The following is a 19,851-nucleotide window of genomic DNA, read 5'->3' on the forward strand; positions in this document are numbered from 1 at the left end:
TATCTGTCACCCGGTAGAAGAAAGAATTGCTTAATCCTTCATGGAGACAGGTCTATCCCGTTGTTCAGTATTTTTGCACTTTATCCAAAATGTGTAAAATGTTCTGCCCGTATCAGTCGCAGTAATGGTTCTCCTGACGAGAGAACAATTTCAGGCAGCTTTTTTCGTTCATGTTCGTATTGAAAAGCTGAGTGCATATTTCCACTGTAAGTCCGCACACCATGTGACCAATATGCTTTTTGAAGTAGTTCCAATAACTTTTCCCACGCAACAAACGTAATGATCCGAGAGACCCATTCAAGCTTCTGCTGAGTACGCTTGACGGTAGATTGTAGTGCGAAGGCACAATCACATAGAAGACACAGAAACACACGTCAGAGGCGCTTCTTGGTGACTGCGCCTTGATGCTACAAGAGGTCGTTAAGCAAAGGCCGACAAGCCCAACAAGCCCTCCTACTGGTGAGTAGTTTGAGTGTTCTCTGAGGCTCGTTACAGGCAGATGCAGAATAAGCATTAACTCTCAGCAAGGTAAGTAAGTAAAAAGAACAATCGATGAGGAGTACAATTTCGATCTGTTTATAATAAGCACACAAAAAAGGCTAGGGTAGTTGGCACACCAAGAGAAGAGAATACTAGGGGAAAATCAAACCAAATAGCGATGCACTGCCAGCGTTTCCTAGGAAATAAAACAATGAGGTTACTGACGCCCTTTCACAAAATCTAATTTATTTGTTTAATGTAGGCTTTGTGTACTGTACTCTTTATTTCAAAAATTGAAATTTGGCCAGTGTAATAAATACTATAAGGAAGGGACCATTTTTGTTTTGATCTCTTCGGAAAGTCGTTTCCCGTAGGTGTCAGTCTGGTGAGTGGTTGCAGTCATATCTGTAACGAAACACTCAAATGTTATTCTGGAAAGAGTCAATGACCCTTTCAGTTCCTCTTCTTCAACTCACCTTTGCTAACAGATAAGTTGACAATCATACTCAATATTGCATATTCGCAGTGTAACCTGTTGATAGCAGAATCAGTAATATAGCTCGATAACGAGATCAGCAGCGTAAATCTTCAGAGCCACTTTCCTTTTTTATCAGTGAGGTTCGCGTAACAATTTAACATGGTATCCAAGATGTGCTCAATCTCCCCAAAGTCAGAAGAGTAGACTCTTCGATGGCACTATTGCTGTGCACTAATTATTGGAGGAGGAAGAAAAATGACCCGTCGTACTTCCCCGCAAGACATAATTGTCCGTTATCGCTTCTTTCGTACGCGCTGCGAACGCTGTCTGAGAATGCATGTAATCGAAACCTAAGAAGACTTCCTCGCATAGTAGCTACTTTGTTCTAGCTGATATCTCAGTTTTCAGGGTGTTTTCGGACGCCACGAAGCAAGAGAGTTCGTGGTTGCAAATCTACGCAAAAGAGCCATCATTCTCCTGGCCTTCTACCTTTTCTCACCCGACCCATTCGTGACTAAGAAACTAAGAAAGCTTTACAGCCGGTTGTCATATATAACCATACAAGCATTCCTTGTTTACCTCAGCAGGTAGGGAGGGAATGACATAGTTAAATACCACTCAATCTTAGATCACAAATAAAAATTTTATTCGCTACCACTTGTCATGCAGCAATATTCTGTACCACGAGCTTGGAGTCAGCCGTTGAATGTTACACATTGAACGTTACGAAATGTGGCAGCCTCGGCAGCCACCGGCTCGGTCTTCGGGGCTGCCGCATTCTGTTGGAGGCGGCATCGAAAAATGCCGTGCACTATGCGCTGTGGTCGCGGTAAAGGAACCTAGGTGATGAAGATTGATGCGCAGCCTTCCACTGCGGCGTCCTCCATAACCCAGTGAGCTCTTTAGGGGGGACAAGTCCCACATTATACATAAATTTGAGCCTCTTGCATTTCCGGTCCATTTATACCGCTTTACGGAAGTGTACCTGCCGTTGTAGTAGGGGCAAACCGGAGAGTTCGCTGTGGTGTTTGGAATTGCCACCATGTTCGTTTCAGTTCTGGGTGAATACCAGCGTTATGCCAAGCGAAGCTACAAAATAGCAGAGCTCTTCCCTGGCTATAGACGAAATTATTTTAGACTCGCACCACATTTTACAGCCAGCGCACTCAATCTCGACCACACATACCATCTGCCTCCGCGGCCCGACGTCATCTAGGCGAGGCACTGGCACTAAACGAAAATTGGGAGCCAAATAATGTACGACGACATGATGTGTCGGAGTTACTCTATAGCATCGCGGTGATTCTCAGCATTGCAATGCCTGCCGGGTCGATTTGCGTTGCGAACCACGTTGAAACTCTCGTGACGATGCACGTGCACCGCTTTCGTAAGAATCGGCCAACCAAGTCAACATCGTTGTTGACAGTCTCCGAAAACTACCCATTTCCCTGCTATACATACCGCCTAGGTTTTCTTGCACTCTCGCCTGGATAGGCACACTTCCGAATACGCCGTCTCCTGCATCATCCTACTTTCATCAGCATCCTGAACGTAATAGGCCCTAAGTTTCCCGAGAGCCCAACAAATATTTAATTAGGTTGAATTGTAATGTGATCAGGTAAAGAAACTCTCCAAGTGCAGTGTGACTTCGGACGTGAAAAGGTAAACCCATCGCATCTTATAATCACGCTATGGTGGTCTCGTTGTACGAGATACCGCTGACGTGTTCGCACGCACAATTTACGGGCTCTCAAAAGATAGTTCATCCAGAATTTGACGGTAAAACAGGGATGAGCGAGTCACTCTGCGTTTCAAATAGAAGCGAATAACTGGAATGAACAATATGGCAGCTATCGGTGACACGACCACTCTATGGCGTTCGACCACCGCACCGGGCTTACTAACAGCTTGACTACCACGTAAATGCCACTTGCGCTTTCAATGGCATAATAGGCTTTGTTATTCGACCAACAATGCCCTGCGTTTTACTGTCTTGTGCTGATCGCATGGATGATGATTGCGTAACTGATTGTGTAAAAGTTATTTACGGCGCTTTCGACGTGTTCAGGATTCATACCGTAACTATAATGTGCCCAACTATCTACAAGGAGAGGAAAGAGAGACAGAAGATTTGCCCACCAGTTCGCCTCTAACAACAAAGTCCGTGTCTACGATCAAGCAAGCGGTGTCTTGCGTGAACTATTTCTACAGCACCCTTAAATTGCCTTAAATCCTGAAACTCTAAGTTAAGTTAAAATGCACTTGATACTCATACTAACAGTGCTGCGGGCCCATAACAATCAAGCGGAAGTGATATCGAATACTCTGTTGCGGGAGACGCCATCTTTAGAAATAACTCTACCCTTTCTTGCTATCTTCCCGTCGATTTCGCTAACGAAGGCACTGCGATGAATAAATTAGATCGAGAGGAGTACCTTGCTAGTTCAAATGACGCCAACCTAATTTTACTTACTGCAACGTGGATGCATCGTGTAGTTTACTTCAAAAAGTTTGGTCGGTTCCCCTTCGTGTCCTACGACTTCTGTTTTTTCATCCCACTGCTGAGACATCATTAGTATTGAGTATCCTGTAATAATATGCTGCTCGTGATTAGCCCCACCAATGTGATTCGCAGTAACGGGACTGTCTTCGCGACAGACCTGGTAGAAAAAAGAGATCATATTACGCTGGAATATAAATTATGCTATGTTTCACAAGCGATGCTGAAAAATGAAAACACATTCCATATTAAAGGAAATCTAATGAGGATATTACAAAATAGCAATTTATCAATAGCTTCGGTTGCGTTGCTTAGGAATCGAAGTGTTGAATAGTGTATGAACTGACTGACTTGTATTGCTATATTTCTTTTTGTGTGCTTACATCCGTGCTTACCCAACTGTAAGAATTATAATCTAGGGTATTACTTCCTTGAATGATGATGTAATTATGAGGCACGATTAATTATAGCTGCCTCATCTTTACCGGCTTTGTGATGTCGAGGCAGCTATTAATTTTCCCTGCGACCTAACGGGATATTTCTAGAAAATTAATTTCTGGAACATGAGCTCCCAAATCGGTATATGTGCGGGAAAGTGCACACAACACTGCGAACACTTCGTCTTTTTTATGACGGGGGTTGAGTGCTTGCTCTTTACTCTGCTTGCATGAAAGTGCATTGCGTGTTTCAGCCGTTTCAGTGGATACCTATAAATAAAACTTTTTGCGGTATGATATTCGTGTCTCCTGGCTTTGCAGTGCTGCAGAATATTGTTTTTTTTTCTTTTGTTTCATTTAAGGCTCAGCCCCCTCGGTAAAGTCATGCCCCGCTGTCATTGGTTGTGTGCGGAGTCGCGCACTTCTGAACGCTTTTAGATATTTGTGCCCCCAGCTGCAGCGCTAACGGCACCTCTGCTATTGTGCTCTACAAATACCCTTCGACACGGTTACCTGGCGTCATTCTTTGTCGGTTTGTTGCAGAAGGAGCTGTAGCGCAGAGACTTTATTTTCGTCATGACTATCACGTTGTACAATTTAGACCGCAGCCCACCCTGCATGTTTGTGCGGTCACTGGCCAAGCACATAGGCGTAGCGCTGAAGATCAAGGACGTGGACTTCGACAAAAAGGAGCATTTGACCGACGAATATTTCAAGGTCAGTGGCGATGATATGCGTTTTTGGATAGGAACCAGTACTCTAATCAGCATTATGCCGAATTCAAGTGCTACTCCTATATTTTCAACTTACAAGCAAAGACAAACATGAAGGTTCTTGCCCAGATATTTTCACCATTACTGATTTTTCTATTGTACATTCTAATTAATATGAAATGTGTTGCTTTCATCGAGGTGAAATGTAAACGCATGGCCTATGAGAGTCATGATATTTAGTAATTCTTTCGCTGTGAGCGATCAGTTGCTAAAGCGATGACATCGCATTGATTATTATTATTATTATTATTATTATTATTATTATTATTATTATTATTATTATTATTATTATTATTATTATTATTATTATTATTATTATTATTATTATTATTATTATTATTACATTGCTATAAATGGCATTACTGCTGTTGATGTGGTAAACATAATTTAGGATTCCCGTTAGTAGGAGAAGCTCACTAAGGCTTCAGTGTACCGGATTTTATTGTGGCGTGCAGTATGTGAAATATGAATGATGTACTGCTACCAGTGGCGTTTGTAAGTAATAGTATTTATATATTCGTCTACAATATGTACCTTTTATTTCTACTGTTTTCCTGCATTTTCACCCACTTCTAGTTTTCTTAGAAAAAATGTCTGAGTTGGTTAATTCATGATTTCTTGAGCGGGTCATTTAAGAATACCGACACCAGTGCTTTCGTCTTCACGGGAACTTCATCTGTGTTGAAGTGGAGCGAGAATCATTTGCAACGTTGTAGTAACGCCGGCGCATGCCTTTGCACAAAGCCCTACCTGTCATACACAACATAATAATTTGTTCCAGATTAATCCATTCCGCAAAGCTCCCGTGATTGTCGATGGAGATTTTTCTGTCTACGAGAGGTAAGACTTTTATGCTTTCTGCACATTGCACTGTTAGGTATTGATAAGGCAGGTGTCCTGTGACAAAGATAACTCAGACGACAGTCATGCAAGTATTACCTCGTGTTCAAGAAGTTTGATATTATTTCGAGAGAACTAAAGGCGATCCTCACTCGCTTTGTAAATGTGCTTCTGGCGAAATGTACAGGCTGATTCTGAAGGTAGTGCAGTCTAATGAAGGGGCCCAAAGCGCTTGTCGTTGTGAGAGAAGAATTCTAGAAACTGGCACGCGATACAAGCGCCAGAGGTTTCAAAGATAAACTTTGGCACGAGAGAAGCAAGCGTGCGATCGTGGTCAATCGGTTTTTGGACATGAAGATGATGATAATCGACGGGAATAAATAAAGCTTTGCTCATATTTTAATGATAAATTGAGTTGCGCACGGTGGAGAAAATAATTCTCCTTCTCAGTGCACCCATCCGTGTTCTAGTCATGGATAATGAAATCTAGGACAGCCTCTCGGTCCTTCCGTACAGCGCCCGCTCTACATTTTGGGCATGTCCAGCGCCTGCAAAAGCAAGGAGACCCTTATCACCTCTTATTGATGGTCTAACTTTCAAAAGTTAATCTAGATTTTGGTAATCTGCGGCTGCAGAGCACAGGAAATCTCTCTAATGAAGCTGTGTAATGGCATCTACTACAGTGATGCAATCTTGCATACCACTGTAGAATATGCCGATGTACACCCTTATTTGACAGCACATGTGTTCTGGGGAAGCATTGGTCTAGAAAAGGTAAATTGAGTCATTACCTTCCTAAAGATGTTAATTAGTTCGTTAGTACCTTGTCTATCGATTGCGCCACATTCGCGTCCACTAGAAAAGAATTTGACTGTTTTAGGCAGCACTGATCGAAACCATGTCTTTGTTCTCTTGTTGCCTGTCGCTGCAATTTATATTATAGTAAAATTAGTAGTCGCACCGGCGCTCCTATATGACTTCTCGTTCATTATCTCTCCTGCAAGTGTTTCCCTGTTTCGCCACATACTGAAAATGTCACGAATATCTAGCTTCCAACTGGCTAAGGTTTCCGCATTAAGAACTCTACATGCATTCGTGAGTCACTGCATGCATTCGTGTAATTTCGTAACGTGAGTCACTGCAACTCTACATGCATTCGTGAGCCATGAACCATTGCTGTTTTGTTGCGATATAAATTATTTGAACATACCAGCTGCATTTCTGCCTTCGGCATCGGCGTCGCCGTAAGGTTCTGTATGAAGTCCAAGGGCTTAAGATCGTCGCGGAGCGCCGTATACTGTATGTGTGAGTGAAACCGTGCGCACGTGAACCGGCGCTCGTGGCTCAATCTCGAAGATGCAGCGGTGGAAAGCTGAAACAAAGCGCGCCGCCTTTCGTCGCGCACGAGGCTCTGGGGGGAGGGTAGGGAGAGAGAGACGTGTACTGCTCTGGGCGGCTCGGGCGACCGCGCTCGAGAAGCCAGGCCGCCGTATCTTGGAAGCCATCTGCGACGGGTACAGGGACTGCACTGCGCTGTAATTTCTAGGCGTATTTCGCGTTGATGCCAGGGGCTGCACGAAGGTCAATTCGCTCGCTACTTCTGCCGTGTTTCCTCTCTACAGGGCTCTGACAGCGAGGTTCCGTTGTCATCGAGTCAGACGTGTTCATGTTGGCTAGTGCCTGCGTGAGACCACGCTTGTTAATTTAGTTAGTATGCCTACATTTACAAGTTTATACGGCAGATAACACTACTATCCTTACTTACTTCCTCTAATAGCCCACTAATTTGCTATAACAATGAATGCTTAGCGTCTGAGGCGAAATTACGACATATTTTACCGCGATGTGAATTTTATAGACCCTTCTGATGTTTTTCGGCCATCATCATCGGCGTCGCAATCGCCGTTGTCCTAGGGTTCTTTATAAAGTCTAAGGTTGACAAAATCTAAAATCTTCTCCGCGCGCCGTACGCTGTATGTGCCAATGAAACCTTGCGAGGGTGAGCCGCCAACCTCGCCTCATTCTTGCGTGTGCGAGAGAGTAAGGCGGGCTGGAGGCACGCATCTTCTGTCGCGCACGAGGCACAGGGTTGATGAGAGGGAGGGGGAGGATGCATCTTTCTCGGCGCCTGCTGCTTACGGCACCGCCGTGCGCGCGATGTATCATGAAAACGATCTGCGATGTGACCAAAGAGCGCGCCCACGTGGGCCTCATCTTTAAAGCGATCAGCGATGCTTGCAGAGGGTGCGCAGTACCGGTACCTTCGTATGCACGGTGCCTTCGATGTTTCCTTCACGTTGTTGCGAAAGATGCACAGTGGTCTATTTGCTCGCTGTTACTGCCACGATTCCTCACTCCGGCGTTTTGACAGCGAGTTTCCCCGCTCATCGAACGAGATATGTTCATGTTTACCCGTGAACGTGTGGCACCATGCTCGTAAATTTGTTTAGTAAGCGAATATTCACAAGTTTGTGAAGTCAATAAAACTGCTATCCTTACTATCCACTAATTTGCTATCGCAATCGGTGCTTCTCTGGCCGCGTGAAAGTGAGACTTCCTTTAAAACCTCGTTGATGCCGCGGTCTACCTCGCTCACGCGTCAAGTTACACAGACTAGCATTCCAGGCTCGATACTGTCTTCGGTGCCTTCTTGTCTTAGAACTTACCTGTTTTACTTGAACAACATTCATAGCGTCGACTGGATAATGATTTCTTGTAGCGCCCAGGACGCAGTTCGCAATCGATTAAACGCATGGCGCTATGGAGAGCTGTTGGTTGTAAACAATGTAGATCCTTGCCTATACGAGAGCATTAAGTGGCACAAAGGGCAGTGACAGGTACTCTTACGAGGCAAATAACCGCAGCGATGATGACAACTCAATGGCTTATACATCTCAATCCTGGTAAAGTATCATGCCTAAAGCGTTTCTTTCCTTTGCGACTTCTTCCAAAAAATGTAAGTACGGTAAATTAGATAACATCCCGAGTGATATAAATGATGAGTGCTTTATCCTATAACGGTGTCGCTGGGTTGTTTCCTAAGAACCTGACTTATTTTCAAAGCAGCCTTCTCGCTTCCTAAGAAAGCATTAAGCTACCTATTAGCTGGCAGCTTAGTTGTCTTGAAAGGCAGACTACATGGGAAAATAAATCCTACGAGTTTGCAGGCGCTATTGAAAGCCCACCGCAGCAAAATTTATGTCAACGTCGGCTTCACACTGAAGACAGTAAATAAGTAATTGAAGAATATTGCGCTCTCCGGTGCACCTATTGAGAAACATTTGAGAAGTGAACCTTACTTTGATCAGGCAGAAGTGATGGCCGTCCGTATTGCCCGCTAGTTTGGTTTATCTTGTTGAGAGCTACTTCGTGAGCTGCTTACATCAACCTGTTGCGCCTTTGTGCCTCGTGAGGCTGTAGAACGAATGAAGTGAACTCGTAATTTCCACACACACGCACACACACACACAGCATATATATGTTTATGTATATATATACATATATATATATGCACGCAGACTTACTATGCGAATTATGTGATGTTATTGCACGTACATGGGTATGCAGCTTCACTTGGTTTCGCCGAAGGTACTACTGAATGGCACCACGTGTCAACAAGCAGTTGCGCACGTTTACGCGAGGGAAATACCAATACGAAGACAGGACAGTGCCGACGACAATAGCATGGCGATGGCAGTGATTACGACGACATCAAACTTGCTCAGCGTTCCGCTCCGTCTGCGCATGCCTTCTCAGCCCCAACAAATTCTCAACTCAGAGCCCGTGCGTAAAGTGGTGCGCCCACAGCGGCTCTCGCATGAATAAGAAAATGTTCGCGATTGGACGTAATGCGCCAATCGTCATGAAAAGAAAGCTGCCAGTATAGAGGGCGTGTGGTAACCTTAAAGATTCCGCCATTCCTCGCCTGCATCTGTGGCCACTGGGCACGTTGAAGGCAATGAAACGGGGCAAGGGTTTGGGGAAAGTGCGATACAAAGGTTGATGAAATAGGTGAGGAAGCCAGCACTTTCCTATTAAACACGTGTTCGAGAGCTTAGGATATGGACCGTCGTTTATTGTATGGAGGGGCGGCTGGGTAGTGTGCTGGGGACCACCACTGGGACCATCACTTGAGTATTGAACATCGGAGACATTTCACTTTGTCTTTGCTGTGGCCTACAATAACGTCGTAACAAAACGTATGCGCAGGTTCAGAGCTACGGCATGTAGGGTGCACGACCAAATTTGAAGTCTGGCTGGTTTTTATTTCTGCGAATAAAACAGTACAGCACTGTAATCCAGCATCCAGAAAACGCCTGGTCTAAAGTAGCTTTTTAATGACATATTTTACGCTCAGGACCGCTTGCGCGTCTTTGTTTGCTTCACGACTGTTCCGTTAAGCCATGCATATATAGGGAAACATTCAGTGTAGTGTTCATTACAGAGAACTGTCTCATCCTGAGTTGGCCGCAGTAGCTCCTAGCCCAAAAAGCACAGGCAGTTGTCACAAAGGAGGCTTGGGATTCGATCATCGCTGCAGGTGATATTGACAGCGAAGCAAAAGATGACGTAATGTCTGTGAAAAAAGTGATTCACATGAAGTGAATGTTTAATTGTACGCTCGTATTATATTGCGGCTGAATCATGCTGGCTCCTTCGCCTTTCGGCGTCACCGTGGCTTTTAGCCACATTGCAGGCTCATTTCACTTCGTATGGTCGATGCGCGCACAGTGCTTACAGAAGTCCTGCACAGTAACGGCAAAGATTGAGCTATATAGCCGGTTCACATGGCCCTAAATGTGGCGGCGTGACTTGAGCCAAGGACGAAGAATTAAGAGCAAACAAAGCCACGTACTTGATGTCTGCACTTCGGTTTTTACCCTTGTAGCAATTCAGCCGCACCGTTACTTCTTGGATGTTCAAGGAGGCATGTTTTGAAGAATACGTTTCTTGATAAAGGGCAGCGCAAATAACAAGAAGATAACATAATAAGATGAATAACTTGATAGAATAACATGATAAAAGCCGAATTTTCAAACAGAACGAGTTCTGTGTCCGTGTTCACTTCGCGCTACAAGCCAAGACCATGTTACCGTACCAACTCGCCCAACTGTCTATCCTTTTGCCGAATTTTCAATTCTAATCAACGATTCTTGTCCCCCTGTGTTGTGGGATGATATGAGGGCCTCGCCAATTTAAATCCCATTAACGTATGCCGACGCAAATTCAAAGAAAATAAAAAAATAGGCGATCCAATCAAAAGATAAGCTAAATGGCGGCAACTTTTCTGAAGAAACTTTGTTTGGGAACCTAATGGCAGTCATTTTACCAAGGTGTCACATTTTTATGGAGTATTTCTTCAAACACGGAGTGGTCGCGTGCCGACATATTTATTGCTCGTAGCACATTCTCCAAATACAGAAAGCAAGGTAGCAAACAGTGTTCTGAGACAATCTGTCACAGGCAGCTGATATACGGAGCAGCGACGGCTTTTCTCAGGGATATTATTCCTATTCACATGGCAATATCTGTCGACGGTAAGCAACACCAAGAGTCAATACCTCGCAGAAGGTATCTAAATTTTCCCGTGGCAACAAGTTGAGCTCAGACACCCCTAGTTGTGGGTTAGTCTTCCGAATATATTAAGGCATACTGTCATATCTTTGCGCAGTTTACATCTCGCACCTTATATAGAATTTCTCTTTCGCATGTCTAATGTGTTTTTATGTCCACAGTAATGCGATTGCCTACTACTTGCTTCGCAAGCACGCCCCTGAGTCGGAGCTCTACCCTGCCGGCCTGAAGATTCGTACCCGTATCGACCAAGTTCTCGCAGGCCTTGCCAATAAGATCGATGGTCCTTTGGTGCTATTCTTCGTAAGTACGATGTTATTCCCACGTTTCGTGCATAAGCATGAGGGCCACGATTTATATTTGTTACCGTCGTTCGTAACAAAAATTGCGTAACAAAACATTTCAGCCACTGCTGGCGTATCATATTAACGTAGGCGACCTGCCTATATCAAACTGCACTTACGAATTACCGTAAGACATTTGCGAATGTAGCCACTGATTCCCAATTATCTTGCAAATGAATGTTCTTTGAATCGACTACAAGAAGCTATTTATGTGGACGGCGTACTAAGTTAGTGTAGTCGAGTGGCCTGACAACTACCTCCAAAAAATAAATTTGCGAAACGCCACGAGCAATGATCATTTCTCGATCCACACCAGACGGGGTGTCGGAACACTAGGTTCGTCACGACGTGAAGGCCTGTTCTAGGTGTCACTTTAGGGTTAGGCTTTTGTGTGCTCGCAGACCATAAATTGTGGCTCTGTCTCATAAAAAAATGTGGACTCGCATTTTACGTTACCTGCTACAGCTAGCTCTTATCCTAAAATGAAGTCTTGTCCTTAACGCAACATTCCTTCCTCACATCCACAGGTTGTGCTAGATTGTGACGAGTTGTAAATAGTATCATCATATCTAGGGCTCGTATTCACAATAAAGCTCGTGATCTTTAACCGGTCGGAATATCAGATATCAACCAGCTGTTATTTATAGCATCAAATTAGCGATGGCAGTGGTCCGATGGTAAATACCGCTTACGAATGAAAAGCTTTGCACAGGTGAAGCGAACAGGTACAGCGAGTGTATTGCCATACCACTATAGCGTCCTTTCATTGTGTGATCAGCTTCTATCTCTCATTATTATTAGCGCTCGTAAACACAGCGGCGTGGTAGAAAGCGTTGTTCGATCAAGCGCGGCTATCACGTTACTCCGCCTGTCACATGCCACCGCATGTCGTGCCACTCCACTTTCTTACCCTCTATGTCACCCAATACCTGACATTCTAGAGTGCCGCTCAGATCTCTTAAGCACTATAGGTTTAAAGGGGCGATGGCCCCTACATTTTGAACTAGAATCAGGCATTAGATTTAACACGATACCTGCCTCACAGCAACCGTGCGAAAATTTTCTGCACTCGGTGTATATAGAATTTCTAGCCGAATCTCTTTCGAAAGAGCGGAAGCCAATCACAAAGGCTTTTTTTTGTGTGTGTACGGCAGGTGAAACAACTAAAGCGATTATAAATTCGATGAATGCGCCACGGTGCCTATTTCTTCAGTCGTTTTCCCTGTGCGTCGCGGTGGCCATCCGAGTCAGTTTCTGCGGGCCTTCTCTAGCTTGTTCTAGGTAACACAATATAACTAGAGAATAAAATTGATTTGAATTCAATGGAGACGGCCTTCGTAATTCTTTACCTAGGTTTCAGAGCGTGTGGAAAAAATGGTCCTATGGGGTTTTGTACTGGTTGGATGCTATTGACAAAGCCGTGACCCCACACTTCCTGGTCTCACACTCTTCATGCCAAAACGGCTGTCGCGGCTGACGGAGGACGCGAGGCGGGCGGATTTATGGAAGCAATTTCAAATTAAAATATCTAGTTAACATTAGAGCTGAGAGCCCAGTTTTGGGGGTCTGTAACCACATTTGCCCCGCTACTATGAATTACAACTATGAACTCAGAAGGACCATCAAATTGGAACCACTGAATAATCGGGCTACAAGTTCAATGAACATGCAATCAAACGTTCCGAAAACTGGAGGGCATCAAAAGAATGTAACTACATCTTGCAAGCGCATACGGTGCCACATTCCAGATTTTTTGTCTATTGAGACATTTTGAAAGAGATGAAGTGCTAAAAAATTATTTTAGAATAAATCATGCCGAAGCGATATGATCTATATATTCTCACAGAAAATGTTTTTCTAGTGAAAGGACAAACATATTTATTCGGGGATCAATAGCTGTTTCATACAAGTTTAAAAGCCAGAATGTGCTTTGTTCATTGCTTGAAGTGTTACTGCTATATTATTATAACAACAGGCAGGGTACCCTCACGTGCCAGCAATCAAGCTACCGCTAGACTGTGGGTTTTGGCACATACAGACGCGTTCCTAGAAGGCACACTTCGGTTCTATTGTGTCGAAATATTCACACTGAAGTAGAATTTGGTTACGGTATTCTAGATTTGTCTTGGCCCCATATATATACGCATTCTGGTTGCATGATAGGGGCACACTTAATCTACTCTAATAAACATCTGAAATAAACTATTACGGAAACGTTCCATTTATTTATAATGTACAATATGAGCAACTATCACGAAAGCTTTTCTTCGATTCGAAAAGACGCAGATCCACAATTTCGCGTTTTCTCTTCATGAAATTTTATTTCGCTGAAACTAACGGCAATCTAATGCCCGTAAACCCAGATAGCCTGACACGGCATGTGAGGTACGAAAAAGAGTTCGCATAGCTGCACCATCCCTCGCTGAGCACATGTTTCCATAAATTAGCTTTGTGGTATGGCACACTGAAGTGGATTGAGGCGTAGCAAAGTTATCTTGCCGTAAGCGCTATGGCCATTGGTCGCCCTCAGTGGGTTCCTCTAGAACGTTGGAAAATCTTGCGAGGCATCCAAACTAAGTGTACATGAAGCATTCCTCTGCCGCCCTCGAAAGCTATAACTTTGGGTTTACAAACATTCTGTATTCCAGTAGAAAAACAACGTGTGCACTAGCTCCAAAGAAGATGTGTGCGTTTTCTTGGTGCACAGTTTCATCGAATCGTGCGCAAGACCAAGCCGTCGGCCGAGGAGTTGCAGGAATTTGAGCAGAAGGTCATCACGGGAATCGAATACCTGGTCGGTGATGACAAGTTCGCGGCCGGTGATACGCTCACCCTAGCAGATCTCGCTGTCATTCCCTACCTCACATTGGCTCTTGAGGTAAGGCTCTCTGTCAATTTAGCCATCGACGCATTTTGCACTCACCTGTAAACCTCACCTGCTCACTGGCTTATTTGTGCTTGCTCAATTTTAGGTTAACGAGATTTAACGCATTTTCTGGTCGCAGAAGAAGGCAGCGATTGGTGCACGGTGGGCTCAAATGGCCTGACGACCATCTGTGGCGCCCCACCTATAACGTACCGCAAAATACCCCGAAATGTTTTGGTTTGAAAATTACCGAATGTGTAGAAATTATATTTTCCTGCAATGCAGATATATCGGAAGAACAGGTACTTAATAGAGACACGCCAGTTTCTAACTTAATGTAAGTAAATATCAGCCGAAAATGAAAATAGATATACTGAAGTTTATAACTAAGGAACCAAGTTATGAGAATGTATATCACAGTCTTGTATCACAGCTGCCTATAACAAGACAATAAGGAGAGCATTTTAGCAAAGCCAGAACAGTGCCTATATTATGAATATTTTGCTGTTCGAAAACTCACGTGAGAAACTTTCGATGGCGCATTAGGTGAAAAATTTTCCGCACAATTAGGCCATTCAGGGCGGTCAAACAACTGTATTGTTTGTAGTGGTAAATGCCTCAACTCGACTTTAAGAGCTGCCAACCCAGCGCCATTCATGTGCTACAGTGAAATTATAATATGACATCGTCATCTGATATCTTGAAATATCACTTAAAGGAGTAATCAGCCACGATAATATATTTAACAGAAAATATTTTCGTATACTGACTTTCTACTGTTAGAAAATACGTAGCAGGGCAGTTCACCATAACGACGAAGCAACATAGCCTTTCTTAAAAGCAGCTTCCTTGCATTTTTGTGAGGCAGGCAGTGTACTGTTCGTTTCTCTGACGATCGCAGTGATAAAATCTTTTGCACAATAACGCGCCTATAACGCGAATGCTCGCTGCAGGCAGATTTCTTCACGGAAGATTGAGGGTATACCTTTTCTGCGGCGATAATTTCGGCCCTTTTTACTTTCCATGCGCGATGCACTTTTGCAACAATACTTCTGAAAATACGATATTTGCTTGTTGCATGCTGCGGTCCGCGGGTCTCTCAAGTGGAATGTGTGTCGCACGCAACGCTAATAAGGCTTTGCTTTATCAAACAACACTTTTGAGGTACCTGGCGCTTAGCTGAACCAGCCACGACGCACTATAAACATGTATCAGGGCTGCCATAGAGTAGAGCTATTTCAAACTGTTTCTATTCAATTTCTGCAATCAGCACTCAATAAGAGGCCAAAAATTTTTCGGGCTACCCCCACTTTGCCTGTCAGTCACGCAACATCGCGGGAACTACGAAAGCTCCACATTCATTGTCACGTGCGCAATGCGGTCATGCGTGATTAGAGTGAACAAAAGGAAAAATAAATGTTTACAGTTATACCACTTTTTTCGCAAATAGTCCTTCAGTATTGGTCAAAATTTTCGGACAGCGCCCACTCCGTCGGTCGGTCATGCGATGTCAAGCAACCACGAGAACTCACGACGTCTGATTCACGTGTACCCTTGAAAGGTACATCTATTTGCCGAAGGAAACTGAACTTTCAGCGAAATAGCCCGAGACTGCCCCGTTCTTGAAAGGAGTGGAAGATTGCTGCCAATCGATCACTCTGCCACTGGCTACTCGGAGCTGATGGGAACAATGCAAACATATTCTCATAGTAAAAATTATGTGGATCCCACGCACTCGGGAATCTGAAGCTTTTTCTGCTGTTTGATTTGATTGACGACAATTAGCGGTGTTGCTGGCGGCGAATGTTTCAGTTGTTCAATGTTTAATCCAAGATGAGAGTGGTGAGTTGATGTTGAACGGTATTTGGGTGTATCACCGCTGTTTGTCTACGTAGTACACAGAACTCAAAGGGGGAGCTGTTTGCTACAGGTGTTGTTGTGTGTCATACTTCATAACCTCTGAGAAGGTTGAAGGTATTCTTACCTCTCATGGTACATCGAATCGAGGCAGAAGTATTAAACAGAATTGAATTATGAGGCTGTACGGGGCAAAAGGACAAGCGGATTATGACACAGGCTGTACTTACGGAATCCGGGTTAATTTTGAAGTCCTGGTGTTTGTTAACGGGCGTATAATTATAAGTGCACAATCATTCTTATTTTGCAAGCTATCGAAATACGCCTTCCGCGGTCGCAATCAAACCAGCGATCGCGAACAATGCCATAGCCGCAATACACCCGCAGCGGGTCCAGAAGTGTCGATTTGACATGCGACCACTTCCGTAGTGTCGCCTAGATCCTACAGACGCTAACTTGCATAATTTTTATTTTTTAGAAATTGCAGAAACGTACCGCACCATCCCTTGAACTTAAATTCATCCCGTTTGCCTGCAACCACTGTCGTATCCATAGAAGCACCGTTTCCTTGGCTTCTCACGTCCTCTTTTGCGTATCCCCCCTCCCCCTTGTATGGGAATTGTGAGCAAAGAGTCGTAAGGCTGGTAATCACTCGATTTGCGAGTGCGTCGGTTCTGCCCAGTCTCTGCCTTTTATCCCCCTTCCTCGCCTCCATTCTATCTAGTTTCCCGCTGGACATTCACGTTAGTAGAATAAGTGCGCGATGGAATTTCTTTATAGCGTTTCCGGGTGGTCACGGATATTTAAAGCTTTAAAGAGGCTAATGTGGCGACGTCCACGGTGCTCCAGAAGGCATAGTTCACATTCGACGCCGTTCATGATTCAAACGAGTTTCTCGCATCGCTTTTCCTCTCTGGTGCGCTCCCGCCATGTATACTCACTCTTAACAAGCCCCCGACGCGGTGTGCAAGACAGCAGCAGAAGCATTGGGAAAGCGGAAGGAAGAGGAAAAGAAAGCTTCGGTTTCAAACATTTGCGCGGCTGTGTTACTTTGTTGAGCCCTTTCAGCACGTGTACAACATCGTTCTACCCACTCTTTGGTAAGGATGCGTATTAGTGGCATTTTAGAGCTCAGCTCTTAGGCGCCGATTCCTGCGTTTAGCATCGACGTTCCTCAGCGTAACCGAGGGAACAACCGCAGCAAATGGTGAAAGAGCGAATGCGGAGTGTAGTGGGGGATAAAGACGGCGAGAGGGAAGAGAGCACGAGCAGGAAAGCGGAAGTGAGTGCGGGGAAAGGGTGAGGGGGCAAGCGGACTGTCACGTTAGACATTTTCCACTGCGGCAACCAGGCATGCAGCGAGCGCATCCACCGATACTATATATGGAAACAAAGCGCTCGCGGGGGCTTCGAGCCATCTGCGCATGCGCTCTTTCACCTACACCAGCGCCGCTGGAGAACGCGAGCGGCGCGGGCCACACGCTCCCGTGCTCACGCTTTCTTTCTGAACAATGCGCGATGCAGACGATGGAAATTGGCTCGTTTGCCGCTGCTGCTAAATGAGCTGCCCGAGCGGAGGCTCCATGCTGCCGCCGCGAGGACCGTGTCGTTCAAGTTCAAATTCTTTGCCACAATACATCGCGATTCAAGACATACGAAGAGCTGCGCTTCGAATTGGCAATACGGAGCACCGTAATTGCCGGTGAATTTTTAATCTCCTTCTGCAGGTCAATATTTGTCAGCCACCACAAGCTAAACCCGGGGAAGTGCTTAAATTGTAGACTGTGGCACGACCCTCCTCTTCCAGTTATCCATTTTCACTGTGCTAGTTTTGCCCACCAACGTCCTCTCCGCTTCTGCTTGTTCCTCAAATCTTTCCAGCCATTTGGATAAGAAAAAGATGCCAGTGTAGGTAACACTATACGATTTCAAGTAAAACAAAAGGAACCTCCCATAAACGAGAACAGCGTTTCTTTGGGCTGTTCAAAGAAATCTGCAGGTCAACGCCCGATGCTTGCGCCGGTACTTACGTAAGGTTGAAGTCACGAGTTTGGAATAAAAACAGATTTGAATTGTTTTATGCTATATGGACCTTATGTAAGTTGGTTCACTCATTCACTGCCGGTGCCTGTGAGCTCTCCAAATAAATAGCTAGCCTTTGTTTGTAAAACAGTTATAACCCGCAATTTATACATTTTTGTGGCTCCTTTTCATTACAGAATGATTCCGTTGACCCAGCAAAGTTTCCCAAGCTGGCCAGCTACTACAAACGAGTCAGGAAGGAGCTACCGTACTACGAGGAAATCCGCAGTGATGGCATGAAATACTTCAAAGAGTTGTGGGCAACCTTGAAATAGAATGGAGAAGCCTTCATAAAGAAGTGCGGTTAGCCGCTCGAAAAGTACTTTTGCTGCTTAAAAACACCAATATTTTCGAAATATAATAGCATATAATAAATGCGTTATGCACAGTCACGTATATCTCATTTGTTGCCTTGGTTCAGTTGTTTTCGCGTTTACCTCGGCTCGGAGTAATTATCATGACGAGGCCGGCATCTCCTATGCTGATGGCGAATGACCGAATGATGCGGCGAAGTACAACACATTAGGATGGTAAGATTATCGACAGAGATTCCCGAAGCTTCCTGCACGATGCTGAATGCCTGCAGATGAGACAAACATAATGGGATAGAAGTTGGTCGAAATACTTTTTGAGTTCGCCTGTTTATACTCGGTACGGTAATAAAATGACGCGGCAAACGATCAGTGTTACGTGATGAAATTAGAGCCCAAAGTATGCATGTGAAGAAAAAGTTGGCGGTTTGACCTTAACAAGGTAGCGTTATGGCAGCGTGTGTCACGGAAAAAAAAAGGCTAGGCACAACAACCCTGCGTGACTTACCCGGACTGCGCTTATTACGAACAGTTCCTACAATGCCAGCGCCCACCTGAAAATCTTATTCTTACGCCTCGCTTTTCGCACAACGGATATGATTGAACGGCAAAAACAAGAACTCCCCAGAGACTGCAGGCGTTCTAGGAATTTGCGCCGTGTGAAACTAAAAGGTCATAAATTGAAAGTACGAGTAGTGGATACATATGGAAATTGAAAGACTGATTAGTTCTTAACCACTTTGAGGCAAAACATTTATGTTATCGAAAACCTACTTTTACTCCGTATCTTGCGTCGGTAGAAACACTAGAAACACAAAAACATGCCGCTGTAGATTATATTAAAGATGTTCCGCTACTTAGTTAGCTTTGTCAAGATTAAAGAATGTGAGTTCTGTGTGAAAACACAGTACAGAAAGATCAGACATGCGAATACCAACTATTTTATGTCTAGTAGGCTGGAGAAGTACCCATCCAACCACTTTAGCATTAAGCCTGCTGTAAAAAAAAATAATGACTTCACATAAGTCCAAGGTTATTTTACCCTTGCTGTATATCTTGTGAAGCTATCCCTCACCGCAGTCTGCATGAGCAAGTACCTATATTTGATGAACACCGAGGTGGAAAAAAGTTACACGGTTCAGTTTCATTTAACTCGGAAACGCTCCGAATAGAATATCTCAACGCTTGCAACAACATGACTTTGCTTCAATCGATCAAGCAATCAATATTTTAGTTTTAAGAATCGGCACATAAGATGAAAAAGGGAAGATCTCAAAACAAAACAAACATACTTCTTTCTATAGCACGG

At 44.4% G+C, this 19,851-nt stretch overlaps 1 protein-coding gene across 1 annotated transcript; it reads left to right on the forward strand.

Annotated features, from left to right (window-relative positions):
* The first annotated feature begins 439 nt into the window (after positions 1–439).
* Positions 440–18,613, forward strand: LOC139055469 (glutathione S-transferase 1-like). The gene is made up of 6 exons (XM_070532966.1): positions 440–459; positions 4,439–4,612; positions 5,450–5,508; positions 11,244–11,385; positions 14,134–14,304; positions 18,369–18,613. Exons 2-6 carry the CDS (start codon positions 4,472–4,474, stop codon positions 18,504–18,506), a joined length of 651 nt encoding a protein of 216 aa, XP_070389067.1. The 5' UTR covers positions 440–459; positions 4,439–4,471; the 3' UTR covers positions 18,507–18,613.
* The last annotated feature ends 1,238 nt before the right edge of the window (positions 18,614–19,851 follow it).

Source organism: Dermacentor albipictus, chromosome 2, assembly GCF_038994185.2.
Source record: "Dermacentor albipictus isolate Rhodes 1998 colony chromosome 2, USDA_Dalb.pri_finalv2, whole genome shotgun sequence".
NCBI lineage: Eukaryota > Metazoa > Arthropoda > Arachnida > Ixodida > Ixodidae > Dermacentor > Dermacentor albipictus.

Excerpts from the sequence above, each read along its gene's own strand:
- LOC139055469 (XM_070532966.1), top strand. The coding sequence starts at position 4,472 with ATGACTATCACGTTGTACAATTTAGACCGCAGCCCACCCTGCATGTTT. Across the intron at positions 5,509-11,243 it reads GATTTTTCTGTCTACGAGAG|TAATGCGATTGCCTACTACT; the intron begins GTAAGACTTTTA and ends TTATGTCCACAG. Across the intron at positions 14,305-18,368 it reads ACCTCACATTGGCTCTTGAG|AATGATTCCGTTGACCCAGC; the intron begins GTAAGGCTCTCT and ends TTTTCATTACAG.